Source organism: Lithobates pipiens, unplaced genomic scaffold, assembly GCF_037356315.1.
Source record: "Lithobates pipiens isolate NorthernLeopardFrog02 unplaced genomic scaffold, aLitPip1_a1.2 Scaffold_13, whole genome shotgun sequence".
NCBI lineage: Eukaryota > Metazoa > Chordata > Amphibia > Anura > Ranidae > Lithobates > Lithobates pipiens.
Genome location: NW_027507718.1, coordinates 124952961 through 124980417, shown reverse-complemented (window position 1 = coordinate 124980417; position 27457 = coordinate 124952961). Strand labels below are relative to the sequence as shown.

At 47.1% G+C, this 27457-nt stretch overlaps 1 protein-coding gene across 5 annotated transcripts in view; it reads left to right on the top strand.

Moving 5' to 3' along the window:
- HAUS8 (HAUS augmin like complex subunit 8) overlaps nucleotides 1-25277 on the top strand; it is a 120367-nt gene extending 95090 nt beyond the window's left edge. For all 5 annotated transcript variants that reach the window (XM_077475518.1, XM_077475519.1, XM_077475517.1 and 2 more), the window contains 2 exons: nucleotides 12719-12860; nucleotides 23964-25277. In XM_077475518.1, coding sequence (XP_077331644.1) covers nucleotides 12719-12860; nucleotides 23964-24096 — 275 coding nt within the window. In that variant the 3' untranslated portion in view covers nucleotides 24097-25277. The remainder of the gene's footprint in view (nucleotides 1-12718; nucleotides 12861-23963) is intronic.
- Nucleotides 25278-27457: the final 2180 nt, after the last annotated feature.

Sequence of the window (27457 nt, the reverse complement as noted above, 5' to 3'; positions counted from 1 at the left end):
TCCGGTGGTCCTGGAAGGTGTGGCAAGAGGATGCCGGGCGCGTCATTTCCAATCGGCGGCTATTTTGGTGTAGGCTGAGGTCTCCTGGGCAAGCGCTAGAGTGAGTCACTTCCAGTGATATGAAAAGTGTAAACACACTTTCTCTTTCGTTCACTGACTGACACAGCGCCATTAATCTTGACCATATGGTTATTAGGCCACATTCAGGAGAGAACTAGGCAGAACATGTTATACATGTGAAAAAACAGAACTCTACAGTTCCGCCCAGGAGGCGGTCTCTCTAGTAATAACCCCTCAGCCTGCTTCCTGCAGCTCTGCAGTTTTTTTTTTTCTTCCTAGTGAAGGAGATCGGTCCTGGGATTTTTTTGCTGAATGTTTGCCTTTTGCACAATATTTTTAAGATCCTGTGAGCTACTATCAACAGCCGCTGGGTGACGGGCTGGATAATCTAGATCCTTGTAGTCTCCCCAGCCTGGCCATCGAGCGTGTGCAGACCCTAGCTACACGCTTAGTCAGCCACGACATGCCCTTCAGGCTCCAGGGGAGGCCGGTGAGCGCAATGCTTCGGGGCACACACATGACTGGATTTCCGATGTCCTTGTCACAGTGTGGCGTGACCAGCAGCCACCCCTTACTCCTCGGAGAGTGGGCCTGTGATGGGATGTCCCCAGCTCGTCCGGATGGTAAGTACAGCTCTCCCTGCCTCGGCGGGATTGAGCAGCTGGGCATTCCCTGGGAGGTCCCTCTCTTCCCTGTCCCTATTCTCTCCCCCCACCCCCCGTGGGGGATGCTGCATGATGGGCTGCTGAGCAGTGTGTGCCTGTAGCCAGGGGTCCCCTGGGGGCTCTCACCTTAGATGGGGGCCTGCCCTGGGTGTCTGTGGTCTCCACGCTGGGTGTCTGGAGTGCTGCATGTGCTGATCGCCGTATCGCTGTTCTGCCGCCATTTTCCCTATCCTTTCACTATGTACAGTTGTTTGTTGGCCATTTTTTGGTGTGCCTCGGTGGAAAGTATGGTCGGGCCTTTTTTCTGTAGCCCGGAAGCCATTTTCTCTGTGATTATGTCCTTTACACAGGGTGGCTGGCGGCCATTTTGTTGTAATCCAGCGTGGCTTTTATGCTCAGCGCTTGTCCCTGCTACTCAGAACAGCGAGTTTTTCACTCAAAACACCTGGGAGCTGATACTGGACACGGGCACTTGTAACTGAATGGAGCAGCACTCGGTCGGGGTGGTGAGTCCTGGGGTGGGGGCCCCTCAGTCTGCAGCAGCTAGGAGGGTGGGATTGTGCACCTGTCCTAAGTCCCCAAGGGTGCCAGACAGGGTGGGTCAGCATGGCTTCAGAAACTGGTGTTTCTTCCCCAGAACTCTCTGCAATTGCAACCGGCTCGTCTGCAAACAGTGCAGTGCCTTTTGACGCTTTGTTGACGGTCCTTGAAACGTTCATTGCCAGGGTGGAGGCAGGGTGTGAGCGCAAAGGTGGTAAAAGGCGGCCCCTGCCCCCCGTCCCCCAGGGAGAGCTCTGGTGCAGTCTTGGGCCCCACTGAGACTGGCGACCCCTACTCTGTTGCTCCAGATGACCGATCGGACAGTGAGGATAAGTCCCTGACCAGGTCTGCACAAGACAAAGCGCTAGTTGGAGCACTTATCACAGCTTTGCGTGATACCCTGAAAATTCAGGATACCGCAGGTTCCTCTGCTGAAGTAGCGGTCCCTTTTGGGTCCCATAAGCTAGCCCGTACACCGAAGGTCTTCCTGTATCTGACTTATTTCGATAAGTTCATATATAAGGAATGGGGAAGACCGCAACAGACCTTCTCGGTCCCAAAAAGAATGGAGGTGCGTTACCCCTTTGAGGAGAGCCTTCAAAAAAAAAATGGTCGGCTCCTTTGGTCGTGGACCCCCCAGTATCCAGGTTAAATAAAGTAACCACAATCCCGGTAGAGGGGACTCCTGCATTTAAGGACCCTACGGACAGGAAGGCCAAGGCAGTGGCCCGTTCCTTGTTTACGGTTGTGGTGTCAGCAATACAACTAGTACTGGCCACAGCACTTATGTCGCAGACACTTACTGAATGGGCAAAACTTTTGCATCACGAATTGGAGAAGCAACAAGCTACTCCCGTCTGCGTGGAACTAGCAGACCAGTTAGTGCACGGCCTTAAGTACGTTTGTGACGGGGGCGTGGCTTAGCGGCTGATGTAGGAGGACGTGCATGCCTTGAGCTCCGCCGGCCATCCGTGCTTACATCCTTAGTCTGATCTGAAAAGCTATTTTTGGAGCCCTTACCTCCCGCTACGCTAGGGGAATCAACCTGGACCACCGCGATATATCTCGGGACCCCCGCTGTGATGTCCAGACGCCATACCGGAGGGAAGGGGCTGACGGACCCCCCAGGCCAAGATGGCGCCGGCGCTCGGCGTGCAGCCAGAGACCAGTACAAGGAAGCGGCGCAAAAGCTCCTCTATGGTGGTAAATCGTACAAAGATGCCCTGGCTGGCCAGCCCTCACCTCAAGCTATTCCTGGAAGTTCTCCTGAGGCAGATGACACAGTCCCCTTGGAGGATGATGATGGATTGTCCGCAGCATGGCGCGCAGTGAGTACCCCTAGAGACAGTGATAGGCCTGAGGCACAGACCATCCCCTCTCCAGTACCAGAGGGAGAGCCTACGCTAAGGGACATATTTGCTGCTGTTACCTCTTGTAATCAATCTATTGCAGCCCTCTCAGAGGACATCAAAGGGGTTAAGGTTGAAATAATTTTGCCCGCCATGACATGCAAAAGCTCAGGGAGAGGACAGCTGCCCTTGAAGGCAGGCTGAGCACAGTAGAAGATGATCTGGCCCCCATGCAAAGGGATCTGAAATATAATTGCCATCTTACCGAACAGCACCCTATGCGACTTGATGAGATGGAAAATCGCATGAGACGTAACAATATTCGCGCTCTGGGGATTCCGGAACGTGTTGAGGGTAAAAACCCGGTTCACTTTATTGAAAACTGGTTAATTGCCACCTTTGGTAAGGACTCCTTATCACCGATTTTTGCCGTGGAACGCGCCCCCCCGGGTACCGTCTCGCCCCTTACCTCCGGGCAACCGCCCCAGGCCCTTGTTTAAACTCCTCAACTATAGAGACAGACGCCATCCTTTCTAAAGCGCGGGGGTTGTCAGACAAAATGGAGATTGAGAACTCCAGGATTTCGCTATTTCCGGACTTTTCAGCAGAGCTTCAGAAAAAGCGTGCAACATTTCTTGAGGTTAAGCGACGCCTTCGGGACCTTAACGTTCAATATGGTATGCTATATCCGGCCCGGCTCAGGGTTACGGCTCTGGGCTCAATGCACTTTTTTGATCGCCCTGCGGCAGCGACACAGTGGCTTGACCAGGAGCCCAACGCACTCAAAGCCGCCAAGCTTCAAAGATCTCCTCCACGATAATGACACCTTCAGACAAGTTGACTGGACTTACATTTCTTCAGGCCCGGCAGAAGGCGAAGGTTTATGGCTCCATTACAGACCCACCAGTGCTACATGATGCTTGCACATGTGAAACCCTGTTTACCATCTAGAAGAGTCTTCTATGGGTGTTTCCATGGCCTTCCCCCCGCCGCAGAGTTCCAGATGGGGGCTAGTACTCTGCTGCTTCTCCCGTTTGGGAGCCCGGCAGGCTTCGATACAGAAGATACCACAGTTTTATGCTGTTTAACTGTTTCTCTTTTCTTTTTCCTTTTACTTAATTTTTTTCTCTCTCAGAAACACGATGGACACGGACTATATCCCAGCATATCTGCACCCGTCTGTGCGACTTTTCCTCTGTACTGCTGCTCATGAAGGACTTTTTTCTCCCCCTTTTTGGGGCATCTCAGGTGATGCGACTTATCAGTCGCTTGTTGTTGCTGTATATGTGTTTAAATGCATCTTCCCACCCTAGCTTCTTACGAATGTTAATAAGGTCACTCCTATTTACACTTATGTTTTATATCCCTGATGGCAAAGGTTAGATTTCTCTCTTGGAATGTCAGAGGGCTGGGCAGCCCGGTAAAAAGGCTGGCGGTGTTAAAACACCTCAAAGATATGAAGGCTGGAATTGTGTGTCTGCAGGAGACACATTTTGCTCCTGATGGTACGCATAGCCTTGGGCCTAGACTGTTTACCAAGCAATTCCACTCTACATATTCTGCTTATGCAAGGGGAGTGAGTATCCTAATTAGACAAAATACCCAATTCTATTGCTCCCAACAGGTTATTGACCCAGGGGGGAGGTACATCTTTTTGCTGTGTAAGATTGCTACTGTACATTGCATTATCGCCAACGTATATATCCCACCTCCGTATTCAGCTGAGATCCTCAGGCGCCTCGCTGGGTTTATGGCACAGTTCCCTAACATACCCCTACTGGCAATGGGCGATTTTAATAACTATGTCAATGGCATGTGGGATAAGATTCCAGCGCCTCCTTTGGTTCCCTCCCGCCCTAATGGTGATACTCCCTTTGCTGCCCTATTAGCTGAACTTGGGTTGGTGGATGTCTGGCGGAGAGCCCACCCCCACACCCGACTGTACTTCTGTTGCTCTCCAGCGTTTGGGAGCTTGTCTAGAATAGACTAGGGACTGGGGAACTCCGCCCTTCTCCCCCTAATTAGTGACTCTGGGTATGGGGATAGACACATATCCGACCACTCCTCTTTGTGGACTGAGATGTCCCTATCTACTGACCTCGCACCTAGGAGTTGGAAGCTTAACCCCTTTTGGCTTGCACTCTTTCCGCAGCCTTACCCCATAGCGAGTGACCTTAAACTCTTCCTGCAGGATAATTTAGACTCGGCCTCTATAGATGTAGTCTGGGATGCAGCTAAGGCCTTCCTTAGAGGGCAATTTATCACTACTATAAATGGTATAAAAAAGAATACTAAAGCTTGGGAAATGGAGGTCGGCAGGGCACTCCGAGTCGGAGCAGGCCTATATTGCCAACCCCTCAGAGGACACAAAGAGAACTTGGTTGGGGGCGCAGTCTATGTCCAGGCAGGTAGCTTTGCAACTGGCAGAAAATAAAAGATTTTTCCTGCAACAAACACACTTTGAGGAAGGGGAATCATAGTTTCATAGTTAGTAAGGTTGAATAAAGACACCAGTCCATCCAGTTCAACCTGAGTGAGTGTCTACAATTGCCCCTATCCCTGTATATTGAATACTCAAATCGGTCCCTACCCTCAAGGAGCCCACAATCCAAGGTCCCCATTCATATACTAAGGCCAATTTTGGACAGAAGCCAATTAACCTAACTGCATGTCTTTGGATTGTGGGAGGAAACCGGAGTACCCGGAGAAAACCCATGCAGGCACAGGAAGAACATGCAAACTCCAGGCAGGTAGTGTCGTGGTTGGGATTTGAACCAGCGACCCTTTTTACTGCTAGGTGAGAGTGCTAACCACTACACCACTGTGCCGCCCTAATCGACAGGTCATATGCTGGCAAAGGCTCAGGGTTCTATGCCTATGGTTCACTCGCTGTGCGATTCGCAGGGGGTGACCCACTCGGACGCCCCCGGGATCTTAGATATTTCGGTCCTTTTATGCAGACTTGTACTCATCCAAAGTGCAGCCCGGTGACGGGGAGATTGTGAGCTTCCTGGACGGGTGTGATATTCCATGCTTGTCTGCGTCGGATGGGGAGCTGTTGAATGCCCCCATAACAGAGGATGAATTGGCCTCTGCACTGGAACACTCCCATAATAACAAAGCTCCGGGGGCAGATGGCCTTCCATCCGAGGTATACAAGCGTTACGCTAGTGTTCTACTGCCCACTCTCTTGAAAGTGTTCAACCATGCCCTAGAGACAGGGGTTCTGCCTGCTTCTATGAACGAAGCAATCATAATTGTACTCCTAAAACCGGGTAAGGTAGCGACATCACCGGACGCATACAGGCCAATCTCCTTGCTCACGACGGACGTTAAGCTATTGGCTCGGGTATTGGCAACGAGATTGTCCCTGGTAATACATAAACGGATCCATAGGGATCAATCAGGGTTTATTCCCACACGTTCGACTGCCCAAAATATTTGCCGTTTATTTCTAAACCTACAGTTCCCTGTGGATAACCCCGGTAATCAGGCCATCCTCTCGCTGGACGCAGCTAAGGCCTTCGATAGTGTTGAGTGGCCTTATCTGTGGAAAGTGATGGAAAGGATGGGGTTAGGCAGTACATTTATCAGCTGGGTCCAACTACTATATGCTAGGCCTACGGCTAGAATTAGAGCTAACACGGAACTTTCCGAACCATTCATGCTGTATAGAGGCACGAGACAGGGGTGCCCTTTTTGTCGCCCCTGCTCTTTGCCATAGCGCTCGAACCACTGGCAGCAAGAATGAGGTCGGCTCCGGACATTGTTGGATTTTGCAGGCCCACTGGGACGTATGTGGTATCACTATACGCGGATGACACACTTATTTACTTGGGGGACACACAGGGTTCCCTAACAGCGACTATACATTATCCGGTTTCACGATAAACTGGGACAAGTCTGTATTAATGCCCTTATCCCCTTTAACGGCACCTCTCCCCCCCATGCGCAAACATGATACAGACGGTTGCGTCCTTTAAATACCTGGGGGTACAGGTATCCCCTGAGGTGACGAACTACGCCAATCTGAATCTTTTACCGCTATTACTTAAGTTCAGGGAGAAATGTAAAACTTGGTACAAACTACCGCTATCGGTAGTGGGAAGGGTGAATCTCATCAAAATGGTGTGGGCTCCACAATTGCTCTACGTTTGTCATAACTCGCCGACCTGGATTCCGAAACGTTGGTTCGATAAAATTGACTCTCAGTTTAGGGAATTAATATGGTGTAGGAAGACGGCCAGGCTTAGTTTACTTACCCTACAATATAAAAAGGACGAGGGGGTGCTGGCACTACCACATGCTAGATTGTATTTCTTGGCTTCGCAGCTACAACACTTGGGTAGATGGGGGTCGGATGATCCCCTGGACCCGATACGTAGGATACTTGATGACATTGTCGCCCCGGACACAGCATTGTCCAGGTTGGAAGCAGGCTTCCCTCATATGGACAGGAGTTCCCCAACTATTATATTACTGAATACTCTATGGTCCCATGTTAAACGTCTGCTACAAATACGTGGTTTTCTTGGTCTCGCCGCTATTTGGCGGAATGCTAACTATGGGGAGCTTTTAAAGCTCAAGGGATTTGGTAATTGGAGAAGGAGTGGCCTCCGGTACCTCTCACAGCTGTATAGTGGCCGGGTGCTGAAGTGCTTCATGGAAATACAGGCTGAGTTTGACATACCGCGTAGGGACTTTTTTAAATACTTAGTTACGACATGCGCTACAGGCGCAATCCCGCAGTATGCAGCTTTGCCTGACGGACCATGCTGTAGTACATGGGATATTCATGCAAAATGAATGAAAGGGTATGATATCTAGGGGGTATGACCTGCTTCTTGATGCAATGCAAGACCCGGCACATCTCCCATGTCGGCAGAAGTGGGAGGCAGACCTGGGGTCTATGGACGCGGAGACCTGGAACCTTTGCTTGTCCTCCACTCCGTTGGTGTCGGTCTCTGCCTCCCATAAACTCTCCCATCTATATCTACTGCATAGGGTTTATAGAACGCCAGTTAAACTGCACAGCTGGGGTGTTAGGGAATCCCCCCTTTGCCCAAAATGTATGCGGGACCATGGGAATCTCCTGCATATGTTCTGGAGGTGCCAAAAACTAAAAAGGTATTGGAATGAGATCCTCGACACTATCTCTTCTGTATTCTCTGTTAGTATTCCGCGGTGTCCGTTGGTCTGCCTGTTGGGGGCCCTAGACGAAGAATCGTTAACGCCTTCGGCTCATACTGCCATTATTCGGTTATTATATGTAGCCAGGAAATTAATAGCACGATTGTGGATAACACACAGGGTTCCCACCAGGCAGCAATGGACGGACCAAGTGAACCAGATGCTGATCAGGGAAAAAATAACATACCAATACAGAAACGCACCGCACAAATTTAATGCTATGTGGCAGGGATGGCTCGAGGTTCCAGGGCTAGCCCCCCACCAACTTATACAGGACAGACTTTTACAGGGCTGAATGTGGGACCAGGGGCATGTGCATGGAGGCACATAGACAATCTTAAACTCTTCATGGGGCTAATCCTATGTCACTCCCTCTCCCGGCATTTATGAGGGTTAAGAGGAGGGACCTGCAGGACTAGGTAACGGGATACTGGACGTTGTGCATAACACTGTACTTATATAGCTGTTCCAAAATGCAATATGGTCTCAGAGAGAATGCCACTTTTGTTTATGTTCTTGGTTTATTTTTCTTATTTTTAAGTTTTAATGGCACTTCCTATGTCTCAGGGGTCTACAAACCGGGTCAATTTGTACTTTGTTTTACCAGTATTCCTTTAGACGTAAAAACCAATACTGCTGTACGATTGAATTTCCTGTCTGTTTGGTTTGTACCATATATGTTTTGCAATAAAAACTTATTTGATTTAAAAAAAGTACGTTTGTGACACGACCCTTCCCCTGCTATCCTGGGCTTCAGTGTCAGCAGTGGTGCTGGGACGCCTGATTTGGCTAAAATGCTGGCCTGCGGACTAGGCATCTAAAAGAAAAAAAAAAAAAAAAGCCTTGACAGATCTACCCTTCCTTGGTGAGCAGCTCTTTGGAGCCTTGTTGGATGACATTATTAAGAATGTAACAGGTGAGAAGAGTACCTTGCTCCCACAGGCAAGGAAGACTAAGGAGCCACGCTGCAGGCAATGCCCCTCATTTTCCGCTCGAGGCTTTTTCGTCCGTCCGGGACTTCGGCTAAACGCTCCCAGGCCGACGGGATGACCTCCTGAGGGACAAAAGCATCCCTGGAACCATACAGCAAAAGTGCTGCCGCATGAAGGTTTGCCCCTCGCCCGTCACACGGGTGGCAGGTCGCCTTCGGGAGTTTGCAGCCCGGTGGGCCTCTCGGCTATCCGACCAATGGGTCTGCAAACTGATTTCCTCTGGCTACAAGATAGAGTTCCTCTCTTGGCCACCAAACAGATTCTTCCCCTCCAGCATACCCTTAATCCCGGCTCGCCGGGAGGCCCTAATGTAGGCGTTAGGGGCCTGCTAAGCCGTGGAGTGATAGTGCCTGTTCCGGAGACGGAAAGTTTCCAGGGGTTCTACTGCAATTTGTTTGGACGCACCCCTTACTTTTTGGGGACTACAATCTTGGACCGGAAAGCCCTCAATTACTTTGTGAAAGTACAGAGGATCAGAATGGAATCAGTTTGCTCTGTAGTTGCTGCACTCCATCAAGGGGACTCCCTGGCGTCTTTGGACATCCAGGATGCATACCTGCACATACCCATATGCCTCGGGCATCAGAGGTTTCTGCAATTTGCAGTTGGGGAAGCCTACTACCAATTTATGGCTCTCCCCTTTGGCTTGGCATCAGCACCCCGAGTTTTTACCAAGGTATTGGCTCCAATTTTGGCGTTTCCAAGGTTTGCGATCGTAGGTTACCTAGACGATCTCCTCCTGAGAGCATCGTCTGCCTCAGAATTAAAGGAGAATGTGGCGATCACCATGCAAACCCTGCAGGAATTTGGGTGGCTGTTGAGCCTAAAAAAGTTGGTGCTCATACCGACTCAGTGCTTGGAGTACCTAGGCTTACTGCTGGACTCCATGGAAGCGAGAGTTTTTCTCCCTTCAGACAAACTGCAGACTCTCAGGGCCGCAGTAAAACTATTGATGAACCGCAGGTGGTCGTCGCTGCGCTTCTGCATGCGAGTCCTGGGCCTCATGGTGGCCTCCTTCGAGGCGGTACCTTACTCCCAGTTTCACACCAGAGTCTTGCAGAAGGAGATATTGTCAAAATGGGACAAATCTCTGTTATCCCTGCATCGGCAGATTCGGGTGAGCCAGTCAGTCATGGACTCCCTGCTCTGATGGCTGAGGTCCCCAGCACTTCAGTCCGGGAAGTCGTTCCTACCTCTACATTGGACCGTGATCACAACGGACGCCAGCCTGACCGGCTGGGGTGGAGTGCTGGCAGTACAGTCGACCCAGGGCCTCTAGTCAGGGGAGGAATCCAAGTTGCCAATCAATTTGCTCGAGCTTCAAGCGATCGGGCTATTCCTCTCCACGTGGTCGATAAGACTACGAGGGCGTCCGATCAGGATCCAGTCAAACAACGCCATGACGGTGGCATATGTCAATCATCAAGGGTGAACAAGAAGCTCGGCTGCAGCACAGGAGGTCGCTCACATCCTTCAGTGGGCAGAGCAACGTGTACCGGTCTTGTCGTCCATTTACATCCCGGGAGTAGAAAACTGGCGGACTACATAATTCGCCAGATGCTCGACACAGTTGAATGGGCGTGGCATCTGGAGGTGTTCAGGCTACTGTGCCTGCGGTGGGACACACCAGACATGGATCTCCTGGCCTCCCATCTCAATTGGAAGGTGCCGAGATTCGTATCCAGGACAAGAGATCCTTGGGCAGACGCGATGGTGGCTCCGTGGGGTCAGTACCGACTGATCTACGCCTTTCCTCTGCTAAAACTGGAGGCCGAGGGGATTCCATTAATACTGATTGCCCCAGATTGGCCTCGGCGTCCCTGGTACGCCTACCTAGTATGCCTGGTTGCGGACGCTCCATAGCGACTACCGTTATGAGAGGACCTTCTGTGTCAAGGTCCGATTCTCCATCCTGCTTTACCATCACTGGTTTTAACGGCATGGCTGTTGAGAGCCAGGTGCTAAGAAACCGGGGCCTTTCAGACTCAGTGATTTCAACTATGTTGAAAGCACGATAATCTTCTTCTTTTCGGAAGATATACCATTGTACCTGGAAGGCCTACATCTACATGTGTGAGGAGAAAGGGTAGCGTCCACGCACCTATTCCGTTTCCAGGATCCTGCTGTTTCCACAGCGAGGAGTAGACCAGAAATTGGCTTTAAGCACCATTAATGGACAGATATCAGCCTTGGCTGTTTTCTTCCAACGACCCCTGGCGTTTCATTCTCTAGTGAGCACTTTTTTTTAAGGGGTCCGGCATGTAATTCCTCCGGTGCGTACACCTTTACCCACGTTGGATCTGAACCTGGTGCTGTCGGCGCTTCAGGAACCACTGTTTGAGAACATCAGGGATATTCCCTTGTTGACTCTTTCTCAGAAAGTGGTCTTCCTAGTGGCCGTTACATCGGCCAGGAGGGTTTGTCTTGCAAGTCGCCCTATCTGATTATCCATGAGGATAAGGTGGTGGTGCATCCGCAACCTTCTTTTCTGCCAAAGGTGGTTTTGGCGTTTCATATCAGTGAAGACATTGTGTTACAATCTCTGTGTCCTAAACCGACACATCCTAAGGAGGTGGCCCTTCATTCCCTGGACGTGGTCTGGGCCCCAAGGGTGTATTTGTCTGCCACAGCTCCCTTACGGAATTCACTCTCTGTTCGTTTCGGTAGCTGGTCCAAAAAAAGGTATGGTGGTCTCGTCCGCCACCATTTCTAGGTGGCTCAGACAGATTGTGGTGCAGGCCTACGCCTTGAAGGGGCAGGTGCCCCCCTTTCCTGTCGCAGCCCATTCCACTAGGCCAATTGGAACCTTTTGGGCTTTCCGACATCAAACGTCAGCCGCTCAAGTATGTAAGGTGGCGACTTGGTTGTCCATTCACACTTTTACCAAATTCTACAAAGTAGATGTAAGCACATAGTCTGATGCCTGCTTTGGCCGCAAAGTTTTGCAGACGGCCATGTAATGTTGTAATCTGCACTCTTTACTCTGTTTTAAACATAGTTACTTTTGAGTATAATGCACTGATGCATTGTTGATCACAAGTTCTGATGTGGCTAGATGAGGTGGTGACTCCCTGGTTAGGGTGTACTTCTTCTGGTTGTGGGTGAAGTTTTTATGCTGTTCCCACCCCTCATTATGACACTGCTTGGGGACGTCCCTATGGTCAAGATTAGAGGAGCCGTGTCAGTGAACGAAAGAGAAAATAGGATTTTTGTACTCACCATAAAATCCTTTTCTCTGAAGTTCACTGACTGACACAGCACCCTCCCCTCCTATTGGTTTACGTTCTACTGCTTGTTGATGTACTGAGCTGCAGGAAGCGGGCTGAGGAGTTATTACTAGAGGGAACGCCCCCCTAGGCGGAACTGTAAAGTTCTGTTTTTTCACATGTACAACATGTTCTGCCTAGTCCTCTCCTGAAGGTGGTGTAATAACCCTACGGTCAAGGAGCAGGAGCTGTGTCAGTCAGTGAACTTCAGAGAAAAGGATTTTTACAGTCAGTACAAAAATCCTATTTTTTACTTCCCAGATCACTTTCTCCTGTGTTTGCCTGGGTTTCCATGTGTTTAGATGCATTCAGAGTGCCTTATGTGCCCCGTGCACACATATTTCTATTTCTATAAACAAAAGTAACATGGATGCACCTAAACGGGGGGGGGGGGGGGGGGGTGTAAAAGCACAGTGTACATTATACCATTTAAAGACATTACTTGCAATTGCTGTTCTATAAACGCAAAAGTCACTGCTTGTGTGAATGATACTTTGGGTCCATTGTTAACAAATGATCTAGTCTATGTAGCAGCTTTATAAAATGTGTGCACTTCTTTTGGGTTTCCTTTATCTCTTGTTGCCCCATATGTATGAAATATTGTTACGTTGTTGCCTATATCTGCACAGGGTTTTAACATTTTTTTATTTTTAAAGATAATATTCAGAAGCATCTGAGTACCACTAAATCTCTTCTGGAAGAGGTCGTACCCCACTCATGTGATGAAAGCATAGATTTGCTTACACCAATTAAGAGTTTGGAAGAAATTGCACTCAAGACTGACACAGAGCTTTCAAGGTATGTGGAGGAATGCTAAATGATCTAGGTGAAGGCTAGCGAGTTGATTCAGCTTGTTTTGTTTTCAAATACTCACTGAATATTTCCATACTTTTTTGTCCACTTGAGAGTTGTGGGTGTTCATATCTACTTTAAAATTTTTCCAGCTCCTTCTGTTGCCTTCTCGATAAATATAAAAAATAAATACAAAAAAAAAAATATATCGCACTGAGCTGAAACCCTTCATGATGGCCACAGCAAGCGTGCCGACCCAGAAACTAAAACACAGATCTCTAAGCAATAGAGTCCCCAAAACATGTGAGAAATTGTTGGTGAAATTGTTTAATATTTTAAAAATATGCACCAGACAAATACACCTGCCATTAAAGTGGTTGTAAACCCTTACAAACCACTTTGACCTACAGGTAAGCCTAGATTAAGGCTTACCTGTAGGTCCAAGAAATATCTCCTAAACCTACACGGTTTAGGAGATATTTGCCGAAAGACAGGCACCGCTGTCTACGGCGCATGCGCCGTAGACAGCGGCGCGCAGTCGTACTGAGCGCGCTGCAGTTAACAGCGATGTGCCGCGAGTGGCGGCTCCCATGCGCAGGAGTGGCGTCGTTGCGGCTCCGACGAATGACAGTGCCGGAGCAGCGAGACTCGCCAACAAGATAGAGGCTCCGGACTACAGGGGACAGCGGTGACTTCGCTGGCTCCTGTGTCAGGTAAGTGACACATTATGGACTACTATGCGATGCATAGTAGTCCATTATGCTTTACCTTTGCAGGGAATCAAAGAGGAAGTAAACCCATTAGGGTTTACTTCCTCTTTAATGTTTGATAAACTACAGTGATTGTCATTTGCAATGAATATTTATTGAATAACACTTTCACTACTTTTAAAGGAGAAGTCCAGCCTGAGTTTTTTTTTATAGGCTGGGCTTCTCCTAAGGGTCACAAAAGTGCAATTCGTTTTGCACTCCTGTGACCCCTTTTCAGTGGAGAGCGATCTGAAGTCCGCTCTCCGCTGACGTCACTGGAATCAGTCCAGGCACCATGTCATCCCAATTTAGGAAGTCTGGATCTGCCAGCTGCCTGAACTGATGGCAGTCTCAGCCTCTCGGCAAGCCACTGAGACAGCCGCCCCCTGCCCCTCCACAGTTTAGCTCTCCAATGAGCGTGGAGGAGCAGGAGAGATGCTGACTGACAGTCAACAGCTCTCTGTTTGGGGAGGTGAGAGAACTGAGCCATCGGCGGTCTTCCGTGGGTCAGCTCTCAGTGCGGAGGGGACAGATGCAGCATCCACCTAGGTAAGCATGAATCTAAAAAAAACAAAATAAAAATAAATCTCTTTTAAATTTATGCCCCTTTGTGTCTCTTATGTTAGAAAATACCGTTTGAGGTTTACATGTTTTGTCGTTTTCCTTTGGTATAGGTGGCAGTACCCTCCTTAGGCTCGGTTCATGCTGATGAAACATAGGATCCGACTTGTGAGACCTCAAGTTGGATGACTTTGATGGTTGGTTCCCTATGAGAGCCGTCTTAACAACTGATATTACACAAGTCTGTCTGACTTTAGAAAAGATTCCTGCACTACTTTGATACAGCTGAAATGTCACAGAGTGTAGAAAGTCACAAAGTCGTACTCCAAAATTGCACTGAAAGTTGCGTGACTTTGGGGCCGGCTAGTGTGAACCGTGCCTTAAATTGCTATCCAATGAATTTTGTATGCCCCCTTCCTTTGTCTTTGGTACCATGATCCCATTAAAGAAAAATGCTACATTTTTGCCCCATCATTTACTATAGCATGTTGTACTTGCAGGTATCTGTAATTGCTATTTTTATTACCTCTCACTTTCCTCTAACTCTAAACAGGTAACCTGTAAACATTTTTAAATTGTCGCCTATGGGGATTTTTAAGTACCGAAATTTGGCACCATTCCAAAAGTGTGCGCAACTTTAAAGCGTGACATGTTGGGTATCTATTTACTTGACGTCACATCATCTTCACATCATGTACAATTGGGCTAACTTTAGTGTTTTTTTTTTTTCTTTCAATCGATGTTTTTTTCTCCGCCAAAAAAGCGTTTGAAATTTGGCTGTGCAGATCCTGTGTGAGATAAATATAATGTTTGGTGATGCTGAGTAGGTTTCTAGGAAAAAAATATGATTTTTACATGTAGGAGGGAAGCGTTAGAATTGGCTTAGGAGGCATGTGGTTAATCTTAGATTTGGAACGGGGGGGGGGGGTGCGCCACAGGTGTATTTGAGAGCATCAGCTTAACGGCTATACCTCTTGCATTATAAGGAGGTCACAATTGACTCTACCTATATTTCTCTTCTGAGAAGGAAGATTAAGGTCTGGTGTGACCCCTCTGACACCTCCATCCCTAATGCACAAAAAACAAGAAAAATTGCTCTGGGACTTTAGATGAGGTGAGAGAGGTTTAGCCAATGTCCACAGCAAACACTAAGACAAAATCAATTTATTTGTTATGTAACACAGTGGCAACAACGATTGTGAGTTACCCAGCATAATAGCCGATGTACACAACACAGATGAAAGTAAATCTACAAAGATTTATTACAAATGTTGTACATCCATAAGCAACAATAAAACTTAAAAGTTGCTGGGTCGGTAAATACACATACACAATAAGAAAATAAAATGTACATACATGTGGACAGGGAAGTATGTAAACATAAAGCAGACATCAATAATACCCAGCATGTAGTCTAATCTGGCAGAGGTATGCACTCAAAACAATTGATATGCTCACCTCTACTCCCAGCGCTCAAAGGGTGCAGTCAACTTACTCCCACCTGGGGATGGTTCTTAATACTTAGCTGCCATTATAAAATAAAACTTATCATGCATAAAAAACAAGAATTGGTTAACCTGCGGATTCAAATATAACCACTAACAGCGCGGATACCACATCTCCATATACAACAAACAATTTGTCTATGTTAAGCATGTAGTACTTTTTTAAAAAACCAGCAAGGCTTTTATCAAAATTGGTGTCCAAACACCAAGTATTAAAGAACCAGCAAGACTTTTGTCAGGAATTAATGTCCATACACCAAGAGATCACACTCTATTCCTCATCAATGAGTGCAGTCCTTCATATTCATATTCATACAATCTTCTCAGATATCTGGGTGTGTATGGGTATGGTCCTACACCTTCACCATGTGCTGTTCCACCTCCGTGAATATGTATATAGATGGCTGCTTACCAGATTCCAATCACTTTAGAGCCTATCTCCACTATGTGGAACTCCTCTGTCTGGTTCTGTGTGTCCCGCTGATTGCTCTCACATTGGTAGTAGACATGCAAAAGATTCAAGGGGTCTCATATAGTGTGATACCTTTTATTTAGGATTGAAAAAATTCCTTTCCCCCCCTTACATAATATGCTTACATTTAAAACAACTTAAAACCAGCGTATAACATATGTGGTGTAAGTGCTAACACTCACCCTCTTGCTCGTGTGATCACCACCCCCCAGGGCGGTGATCACACGAGCAAGAGGGTGAGTGTTAGCCGACAAGGACCCGGGTCCACACACGGAGACTGTGTTGGATGAGATCTGCAGCCTACCGGTGAGACGACGATCGTGCGGCAGCACTTACACCACATATGTTATACGCTGGTTTTAAGTTGTTTTAAATGTAAGCATATTATGTAAGGGGGGGAAAGGAATTTTTTCAATCCTAAATAAAAGGTATCACACTATATGAGACCCCTTGAATCTTTTGCATGTCTACTACCAATGTGAGAGCAATCAGCGGGACACACAGAACCAGACAGAGGAGTTCCACATAGTGGAGATAGGCTCTAAAGTGATTGGAATCTGGTAAGCAGCCATCTATATACATATTCACGGAGGTGGAACAGCACATGGTGAAGGTGTAGGACCATACCCATACACACCCAGATATCTGAGAAGATTGTATGAATATGAATATGAAGGACTGCACTCATTGATGAGGAATAGAGTGTGATCTCTTGGTGTATGGACATTAATTCCTGACAAAAGACTTGGTGTTTGGACACCAATTTTGATAAAAGACTTGCTGGTTTTTTAAAAAAGTACTACATGCTTAACATAGACAAATTGTTTGTTGTATATGGAGATGTGGTATCAGTGCTGTTAGTGGTTATATTTGAATCCTCAGGTTAACCAATTCTTTTGTTTTTAATACCCAGCATGTACTGGCATAAAACAAGCATCAGTAAAGCCCTATGCATTTCACGAAACCCTGCTTGCTTCTTCAGGGGCGGATGCACAAATGTTGTATGTGCAATGTAAATAATAAGATCAATAAATGTATGTTCATAAATTGGGGCAGGCGGAATAATTGGCAAGAGAGGTCTAAACAGAGACCTCATACTCACCGAAGGTCTGAGATAAATTGCTAAAAGCTGGATATCGAAATGCCAGCAGTGTAGTGCATCCAGCTCGGGGGGCGGAACAAAGGAAGGCCAAAACAGGGGAACATCCAGAGGATCAGCAGGGTCTGGATAGGGGTATTTCTCACTGCGGTCTCCACTTGGCCCCTTAAAATCATGTCTGGAAAATGTCTGCAAGGATGCACATATATCAGAAGGCATCATAATTGCAAAATTAGCTTAATGTATAAGGTTCTAAAATTTTATTTATATATACATAAAGATATAAATAAAGAATTAAGCTTATTAAATATGTTGGTAAGAAGGACTATCTGAAATATGGAATATGGTAAATGCACGGCTTGTGAATCGGAATCCCAGCCGTGCTGAACATCTAGATATACCCACAAGGGCTCAAAGGTTATATTCACCGACTGACACAGCTCCTCTCTTAGCCATTGGGTTGTTTCACCACCTTTAGGAGAGGACTAGTCATAGCATGTTATGAAAAACATAGAACTTTTAGTTCTGCCCAAGGGGTTGTTAAATACAGCTCTCCCTGCCTCGGTGGGGCTGATCAGCTAGGCATTCCCTGGAAGGTCGATTTGGGGGTCCCTCACTTCCCTCTCTTCTCTCCCTGTCCCTATCTTCCCCGTGGGGATGATGCATGAGGCTGCTGAGCGGTGTGTGTCAGGAAGTCCACTACCATATGCTGGGGCTCTCCGGGGGGGGCTCTCACCTGGGGGGGGAGGGGGACTGCACTGTCTGGCTGTGCCCTGATGTGTGTTTCTCTCCCTGGGGGGTGTCTGTGCCTGTCAAGCGCTGCAGCGCTGTTCACTGCCATTTCTCTGTCACTGTCCCTCATGGTATACAGTGTTCGGCGGCCATCTTAGGTGAGGGCAAGGAGCAGCATGCTCTCCTGTAGCTTGGCAGACATTTTCCCTGTGTTTTTGTCCTTTATACTGGATGCTCGGCGGCCATTTTCTTGAAGCCTGAGCACGTTTTTTGGTCAGTCTCAAGGAGCAGCATACTTGCCCTGTAGCTCAGCGGCCATTTTCCCTGTGTTTATGTCCTTTTATACTCGACGCCCGGTGGCCATTTTCTTGGAGCCTGAACACGGCGTGGCTCGGTTTCAGCGCCATAAGCGGCAGCTCTGGATGACACAGTGTTCTCTTCTATGCACATGGGAGCTGACAAGGGACACAGGCACTACTAGTTGGACAGAGCAGAACCAGTCAGGGTGGTGAGTCCTGCGGGAAAGAGCCCCTCAGCCAGCAGCAGTTAGGAGAGTGGGACCATCACTGTCCTAAGTCCTTATCAGGTGACAGAGGGGGTAGGGTCAGCATGGCTTCAGAAACTTGTTTCTTCCCCCAAAATCCAGGCAATTGCAACCGGTTCGCCTGCAGATTGTGCAGTGCCTCTGGATGCTTTGTCGGTGGTCCTCAATTAATTCGTTGCCAAGATGGAGGCGGTGCGTGGGCGCAAAGGTGTTAAAAAGCACCCCCCCCCCCTCCTCAGGGGAGAGCTCTGATGCAGACTCAGGCCCTGCTGAGGCTAGTGACCCCTGCTCTGACGTTTCAGTTGACGCTGACCAGGACAGTTTGGACAGTGAGGATGAGTCTGGGTCTGTGCGCGACAAAGCGCTTGTTGGAGCACTTATCACAGCTGTGCGTTATACCCTGAAGATTAAGGAGCCAGCAGATCCCTCTGCTGATGTAGCGGTCCTTTTTGGGTCCCGTAAACCAGCCTGTTCACCTAAGGTGTTCCCGTATCTGACTTATTTTGACAAGTTCATTTACAAGGAATGGGGTCGACCGCAACAGACCTTTTCGGTCCCCAAATATATGGCGGTGCGCTACCCGTTTGAGGAGAGCCTTCTCAAAAAATGGTTGGCTCCTCCGTTCGTGGACCCCCCCCCCCCCTAGTATCCAGGTTAAACAAAGTAACCACGATCCCGGCAGAGGGGACTCCTGCATTTAAGGACCCCACGGACAGGAAGGGCGAGGCAGTGGCTCGTTCCTTGTTTACCGTTGGGGGGGGTCAACCATGCGACCAGTACTGGCATCCGCACTTGAGTCAGACACTGAGTGGGCAAAAATGTTGCATCGCGAATTGGGAGAACACCGGCCAAATAGTGCAAGGCCTGAAGTACGTTTGTGACGCGGCCCTGGATACTCTCCCCCTGTTATCCAGGGCTTTAGTGTCAGCTGTGGTGCTGAGGCGCCTGATTTGGTTAAAATGGTGGTCTGCCGACCAGGCATCCAAAAAAGCCCTAACGGATCTTCCCTTCCTTTGTGACCGGCTCTTTGGAGCCTCTTTGGATGACATTATTAAAAATGCCACAGGTGATAAGAGTACTCTACTCCCACAGGCAGGAAGGCTAAGGAGCCACGCCGTAGGCAAGGGCCCTAATTTTTCCACTCACAAACTGCTTTTTCGTCCGCTCGGAGCTTCGACCAAGCGTCACCAGCCCGATAGGAGGACCTCTGAAGGACCAAAGCATCCCTGGAACTGCAAGCCTGCGATTAAAAGTGCTACTGCATGAATGTTTGCCCCCACCTGCAACACGGGTGGGGGGTCGCCTTTGGGAGTTTGCAGCCCGGTGGACCTCTTGTCTGTCCGACCAATGGGTCTGCGATCTGATTTCCTCCGGCTACAAGATAGAGTTCCTCTCTTGGCCGCAAAACAGATTCTTCCCCTTCAGCATACTCCTACTCCCGGTTCGCTGGGAGGCCCTTTTGGGGGCGGTAAGGGACCTGCTGAGACGTAGTACCTGTTCCGGACTCGGGACGTTTCCAGGGGTTCTACTCAATCCTGTTTGAGTCCCCAATAAGGAAGGGGTATTTCCAATCTTGGATCTAAAAGCCCTCAATTACTTTGTGAAAGTACAGAGGTTCAGAATGGAATCAGTTCACTTAGTAGTTGCTGCACTCCATCAAGGGGACTCCCTGGCGTCCTTAGACATCCAGGATGCGTACCTGCACATACCCATATGCCTCCGACATCAGAAGTTTCTTGCGATTTGCAGTCGGGGAAGCCCACTACCAATATGTGGCTCTCCCTTTGTTTGGTATCAGCCCCCCGAGTCTTTACCAAGGTATTGGTTCCTGTTTTGGCATTGCTGCGTCGACGCGGGATCGCAATCGTTGGGATACCCAGACAATCTCCTCCTGAGAGTTAGAGGAAGATGTGGCGATCACCATGCAGACCCTGCAGGAATTTGGGTGGCCGTTGAAACTAAAAAAGTCGGCGATTTTACCGACTCAGCGTTTGGAGTACCTAGGCTTACTGCTGGACTCCATGGAAGCGAGAGTTTTTCTCTCTTCAGCCAAGCTGCAGATTCTCAGAGCTGTGGTAAAACTGCTGATGAACCACAAGTGGTCATCACTACGCTTCTGCATGTGAGTCCTGGGACTCATGGTGGCCTCCTTCGAGGCAGTACCGTATGCCCAATTCCACACGAGTCCTGCAGAAGGAGATTTTGACAAAATGGTCCGTTGGACAATCCGTTGTCCCTGGATCGGCAGATTCAGGTGAGCCAGTCGGGGATTCCCTGATCTGGTGGCTGAAGTCCCCTGCACTTCCGTCTGGGAAATTGTTCCTACCTCTGAAATGGACCGTGATCACAACGAACGCCAGCCTAACCAGCTGGGGTGGAGTAATGGGAGTTCAATTGACCCAGGGCCTCTGGTTGGCGGAGGAATCCAAATTGCCGATCAATCTGCTCGAACTGAGAGCGATCAGGCTATGCCTTTCCACATGGTCGATAAGACTGCGAGGGCGTCCGATCAGGATCCAGTCAGACAACACCACGGCTGTGGCATAAATCAATCAACAAGGAGGAACAAGCAGTTCGGCCACCGCACGGAAGGTCGCTCACATCTTTCAGTGGGCAGAGCGTCATGTACCGGCCCTGACGGCCATTTACATCCCGGGAGTGTAGAACTGGCAGGCGAACTATCTAAGTCTCCAGATGCTGGACCCAGGAGAATGGGCGTTGCATCCTGAGATGTTCAGGCTACTGTGCCTACGACCAGACGTGGATCTTCTGGCCTCCTGTCTCAATCGGAATGTGCCGACATTAGTGTCCAGGACAAGAGATTTGTGGGCAGACTCGTCAGACGCGCTGGTGGCTCTGTGGGATCAGTACCAGCTGATCTATAAATTTCCTCCGCTGAAACGGTTACCACGTCTGTTCCGCAGAGTGGAGGCCGAAGGGATCCCAGTAATACTGATTGCCCCAGATTGGCCTCAGCGTCCCTGGTATGCAGACCAACTGCGCCTGGTGGCAGACGCTCCTTGGCGACTGCCGTTACGAGAAGACCTTCTGTCTCGAGGTCCGATTCTCCATCCTGTTTTACCATCGCTGGTTTTTACGGCATGGCTATTGAGAGCCAGGTGTTGAGGAACAGGAGTCTTTCGGACTCAGTGATCCCAACTATGCTGAGGGCACGCAAATCATCTTCTTGGAAGATATATCATCATACATGGAAGGCCTACATCTTCATGTGTGAGGAGAAAGGATGGGATCCGTGCTCTTTTTCTATATCCAGGGTCCTGCTGTGTTTCTTCAGCAAGGAGTAGACCAGAAGTTGGCTTTGAGCACCATCAAAGGGCAAATATCAGCTTTGGCTGTCTTTTTTTTTTTTTTTTTTTTAAAGCAACGCCTCGCATCTCACTCTAGTGAGCACCTTTGTTCAAGGGATGCGACATGTAGTTTCTCCGGGGCGTCCACCGCTACCCCTGTGGGATCTGAATCTGGTGTTAGTGGCGCCACAAAAAACGCCATTTGAAAATATCAGAGAGCTCCCTCTGGCTCTTTCCCAGAAAGTGGTCTTTCTAGTGGCCATTACATCGGCCAGGAGGGTTTCAGAACTGGCGGCCTTGTCTTGCATGTCGCCCTACCTGGTTATCCACAAGGATAAGGCTGTGTTGCGTCTGCAACCTTCTTTTCTGCCGTAGGTGGTTTCAGCGTTTCACATTAATAAAGACATTGTGTTACCATCTGTGTCCTAAGCCAACACATCCTAAGGAGGAGGCCCTCCATTCCCTGAATGTGGTTCGGGCTTTGAGGGTGTATTTGTCTGCCACGGCTCCCTTCCAGAAGTCAGACTCCTTGTTTGTTTCTGTGGCTGGTCCGAAAAAAAGGCATGGCGGTCTCGTCGGCTGCCATTTCCAGGTGGATCAGACAGATTGTAGTACAGGCCTATGCCTTGGAGGGTCAGGTCCCCCCCTTTCTGGTCACGGCCCACTCCACAAGGGCAATCTGAATGTCTTGGGCCTTTCCGACATCAAGCGTCTGTCACTCAAGTGTGTGAAGCGGCGACCTACTCTGTTCACACCTTTACAAAATTCTACAAGGTAGATGTCAGTGCATCGGCTGATGCCTGTTTTGGCCGCAAAGTTTTGCAGGCAGCTGTATAATTGCAATTGCACATAAAAAAAAAAATTCAATTTTTTTTGGGTAAAAACGCAGTACCTTTTAAGTTAATGCACTGTTGCATTTGTTACTGCAGTTTGGTGCGGTTTGAGGGTAATGTCTCTCTGTTGAGGAGCACCCTGTTTTTGTGGTGGTTTTTCCACACACTGTCATTTTTGTGGGTAAAGTTTATAGTAGTTCCCACATGCCATGGTGGATGAAGTTTTTATGCTGTTTTCCCACCCCTCGTTTTGGCACTGCTTGGGGACGTCCCAATGGCTAAGAGGAGCTGTGTCAGTCGGTGAGTATAAGAGAAAATAGGATTTTTTGTACTCCCCGTAAAATCCTTTTCTGTGCAATTCACCGGCTGACACAGCACCCACCCCTCCTATTTTTCTTTGTTATACTGCTTGTTGACTTACTGAAGGTTCAATGACAGGCTGTGGGGGGTTGTTACCTAAGGGACCCCCCTTTGGGCGGAACAAAGTTTTGTGTTTTTCATAACATTTAATGCCTAGTCTTCTTCTAAAGGTGGCATAACAACCCAATGGCTGAGAGGTGTGAGTCGGTGAACTACAGAGAAAAGGATTTTATGGTGAGTACAAAAAATCCTATTATCTCACCTCCTCTAAAGTCCCAGGGCTATGTTTCTTGTTTTTTTTGTATATTTCTCTTCTAAGCACCACAAACCAAAAAGGCCATTTTAATTCATTTTTAATATTTAAAACAAGCTCCCCCTTCCACTCATGTCTCAATGCTTTATTTTGCTGAGAAATCACTTTGAAAATTTGGGCTGTGGCCATCTTGAGTAAAGCAGATAATTCGTGTAGCATTTACTTCTGGAAACCATATGCCCTTAGCTCAGAAAGTGCTGATAGGAGGGTGTGCTTAGCTGAGAGAGCCTCTAGTGAAGACTCCTGGGATGTAGGACATATTTGCCTAGGCCTGGAATGCAAAAAGTAACTGAGGAATAAAAAAAAAAAAAAAATAGAAACAAATAAATATAATATACTGTACCTTGCTATATATTACTAAAGCTATAGCAGCATACTGTAAGGATTAAAAAATAGTCAATGTTGCTTGGGCAAGTGAATTTCCACTTTAATCCCAGTTCACAAGTAGATTTAAAGGAGCTGTGAAGGTGCAGGAGGGCAAACTGCGGATAAGAGTACCTTAATTGGGCAGCTCACCTCATGGATTGGATGCCCTACCCACGTGCCTGATAGGTCTTGTAAAGCCCGGAAATGTTACACATTTACTCATGAGATGTGATCACCCTAATAAACCTTTGGAATGTTGTGTTACAGGAGTTTACACCAGGTCCTGGATTTGTCATACAAAGTGAACAAAGAAATATCTTTGCAGAGTCAGAAGTCGGTGGAAGAAAACTGTGAAGTGGATGTCATGAAGCAGTGGTATTTTGACCAAGCCATTGTTTAACTCTGTACTACAAATGCTCCTAAATGTGTGCAGCTCATCTACAGCACTTTGTCAAATTGGAGTAAGATGTTCATGTTGCTAGATAAAATCTATAGGGAAGTGGTTATAAGTGATCCACAGATACAATGTTATTAACAAATGTTGTGCCAGAAAAATATTATCTGAATATAAATGTTTTGCTGTCTCTACTATGCACAGGTCTTAAACATGTCATGAAAACCTTGTTAGTATAAAGCTAACCAGACATATTGCATTTTAAATTGTACATTTATTTTTTTTAAGGTTTGGCAACAACTGTGCAGTGACTGAACCTAAACCATCCATTCCATTTATATTCAGTCAGGTAGGCCCTGCACTGTGTAGTTGGTAAATCTAATGAAGATTGTATGAGTGGCCAGCCTAATTTTGTAAGATTGTTGTACATTGTTCTAAGGCTAGTTTTCTTAGCTGTCTTTGTGGATGTCGTAGCTCATACTTCAATAGTACTTGGGTAGAAGCCTACCATACCGGGACCGAAACTCGGGTAGTACAGCAGGGACCAACCACATTTCGATCCATGTATGGGCACCCTGGTTGTTAAGAAGTCAATCTGTCTGTCAGTTTTTTTTTTGTTTTTTTTTTTGTCATCAATCAGTGCCACCGGCTATAGCCAGTAGTAGCACTGCAGGAGGATTACCCATCCACATCAAATGTGTAGAGAGGGGAATCGGATATTTTTGTTTTACCCACTGTTTGAAGGAAAAAAAAAGTGACTGTATGGGCTGCCTTAAACAATGAAGCTTATTTGCAGAAGTAGTTGGAAATGCTCAAATGAATGAATTTTTACAGGTTTTCTTTCTGTTATCCAATCAAATGAGAAGCAAATTCCTGCTCATTTTGTCTACACATGATTTGGATAATAGGAATCTTCACAATTTTATATATTACATATATTGTCTCAAAAACTTGTGTAAATCAATCAGCCAGACTATGTTCTAGTCATTCTGTTGTAGGCAGTGATTTGAAGCCTGTTATTTGCAATGTAAATTTTGTAACATGTGATTTAACTATACATACAAGATTTAGTGACAAAATCCAGTTAGTATTTGAAACCCTTGTGCACTTTTTTGTACATATTTCTGCTTTGCTCCTTTACTATATTTATGATGGTCCAAATAAAAATGTTCATAATTTTTGCATAATGCATGGTGACATAGACAATTCTTGAGTGCATTTTATCATGTTTGGTTGCTACGATACGGTACTATACATGTTCCATTCAAACTTCCACAAAACAAATTACAAGTGCTTGCTAGCACCCTCCTCACTGGAGAATCCTAAAATATGTAAGGTTAATTTTTTTTTTTTTTAAATGACAACTATGTAAAACTTACCTGCTCTGCGCAATGGTTTTGCACAGGGCAGCCTCGATCCTCCTCTTCTCTGGTCCCCCATCGGCTCTCCTGGATCCTCCCCTTGACCAGTCCCCCCAATAGCAAGCCACTTGCTATGGGGCACTGGTGCATTCTCGCTCCTGACCCCGGCCCTGCTATCTTCTCATTGGCTCACTGGCTGTGAGTGATAGCAGTTTCAGCCAATGAGGAGAGAGAGATCCGGAACAGCCGATGCTCGCGTGCACATCACTGGATCGAGATGGGGCTCATGTAAGTATTAGGGGGGACTGTTGGGGGGAGCAGCACACAGAAGGTTTTTTACTTTCATGCATACAATGCAAGAGATGGAGATGTACACAATCATCACAGTCACTACCTCAGCCATTACAGGGGAAAAGCAGACATGAGATTAATTGAAAAGCTGTTTTACTCCCCCTTTATCCATAAAGAAAAGTATATGTAAAGTATACAGGATATTGTTAAAGGAAACAGAGCCAGAATATCCACCATACTTGGGTAAATGGGAACAGGAACTGGGGCCCATTCAAGATGAGAAAAAAAGGAGGAAGGTGATGAGATTAGCGTGTTTCTCATCGATTGATGCTAAAACGATAGAGATGTGCTTTAAGCTCTTTGCCAGATGGGACATCACATCAGAGGGTGTGAAGGTTTGGAGCAGATTTGCCCTCAACATGCTGGAGGGGATGCGATTCACCTGGGACCTTCATGCCTCTGTGGTGGGAATGTACCAAAATACAGCCGTACTGGAGGGAGATGAAGGCAATTGATCAAATTACAGGAGAACACATACAAGCAGAACCATGAAGCTGCTTGTTCCACAATGCAGAGAAAGCGGTAACCAATATAGAAGTACTCTAATCCCACACTTAGTAAATGCAGCTAACAGTCTGATACCAAGATATTGGCGTACACCCAAAATTCCAAGTATGCATGAATGGGCTGTAAAGATGATTGGGTGAGATCTATTGAAGAAACACTGTACATAGGAGAGGACTCCCAAGAGAAATATTAATCTATATGGGGCAGATGGCGGAGTAAAAAAAAAAAAAAATCAGGTTATATGGAGAACCTGGAGGCTTGAGATCAATGATGGAATTGGTAAAGAGACTGAAGTATGTGAGGCTATAAGGGGCCGTTAGGATCCGGAATTGTAGATTGATATGGAAGATGAGGTAGATCTGTTTTGGAGGTTCAAAGGAGGAGATATGAGTAGGGGGTGGAGGGTTTTTTTTTTTTTTTTTTTATATAAGGCTTCACTTCATGTACACTGCTGCTTGTAAACGGACGTTGAGGAGCAATTGGACATTTTTTTTTTCTGCTGCCCCTGAACTCTCCTCTGTTATTTTATTAGTACATGTACGCAGGGTTGTTTATAGTAGTTTTTTTTTTTAAATGTGCCCAAATGCCAATGCGACATGTAAAAATGGCAAAACTGACCTTTTAAACATAGTTTACTATCGGTCACGTTAAATCGTTCAGGGAGGTTTTAAAATGTGCCGTGTACATTAAGCTTTAAAGCAGATACTAGAAAATGCTGCTTCTGGTCATTTTAAACCAGGCAGACACTGCTTGAATTTGTAAAAAAACAAAAAAAACTGTATTGAGCAAAGTGGTGCCAAACCTACTGAAAAATAGATTTACAAACTCGGTCCAAAAATATTTGTTTAAATTCTTGATTCCAAATCAAGGAAAACCTGCAGCCTCTTATCCAAATGCCTTCACTGCCGCTGAAATTCTGGCAGGTGACAGTTAAATCACTGGAGATGGGGCTTATTGTCAACTTTGGCAAAAATCAAGCTGCCATGTATAATACGGTCACACTAATTTCACGAACACTAGTTATGTGTTACTAGTTCTATTAACGGACATTTGAAAGGATAAAATATATTCTGTTCTGGTCTTGCATTTGGCAAACTATGTAAAAGCTAAGAAATGAATGAAAGAACAAACCTTTAAAAATAAATGTA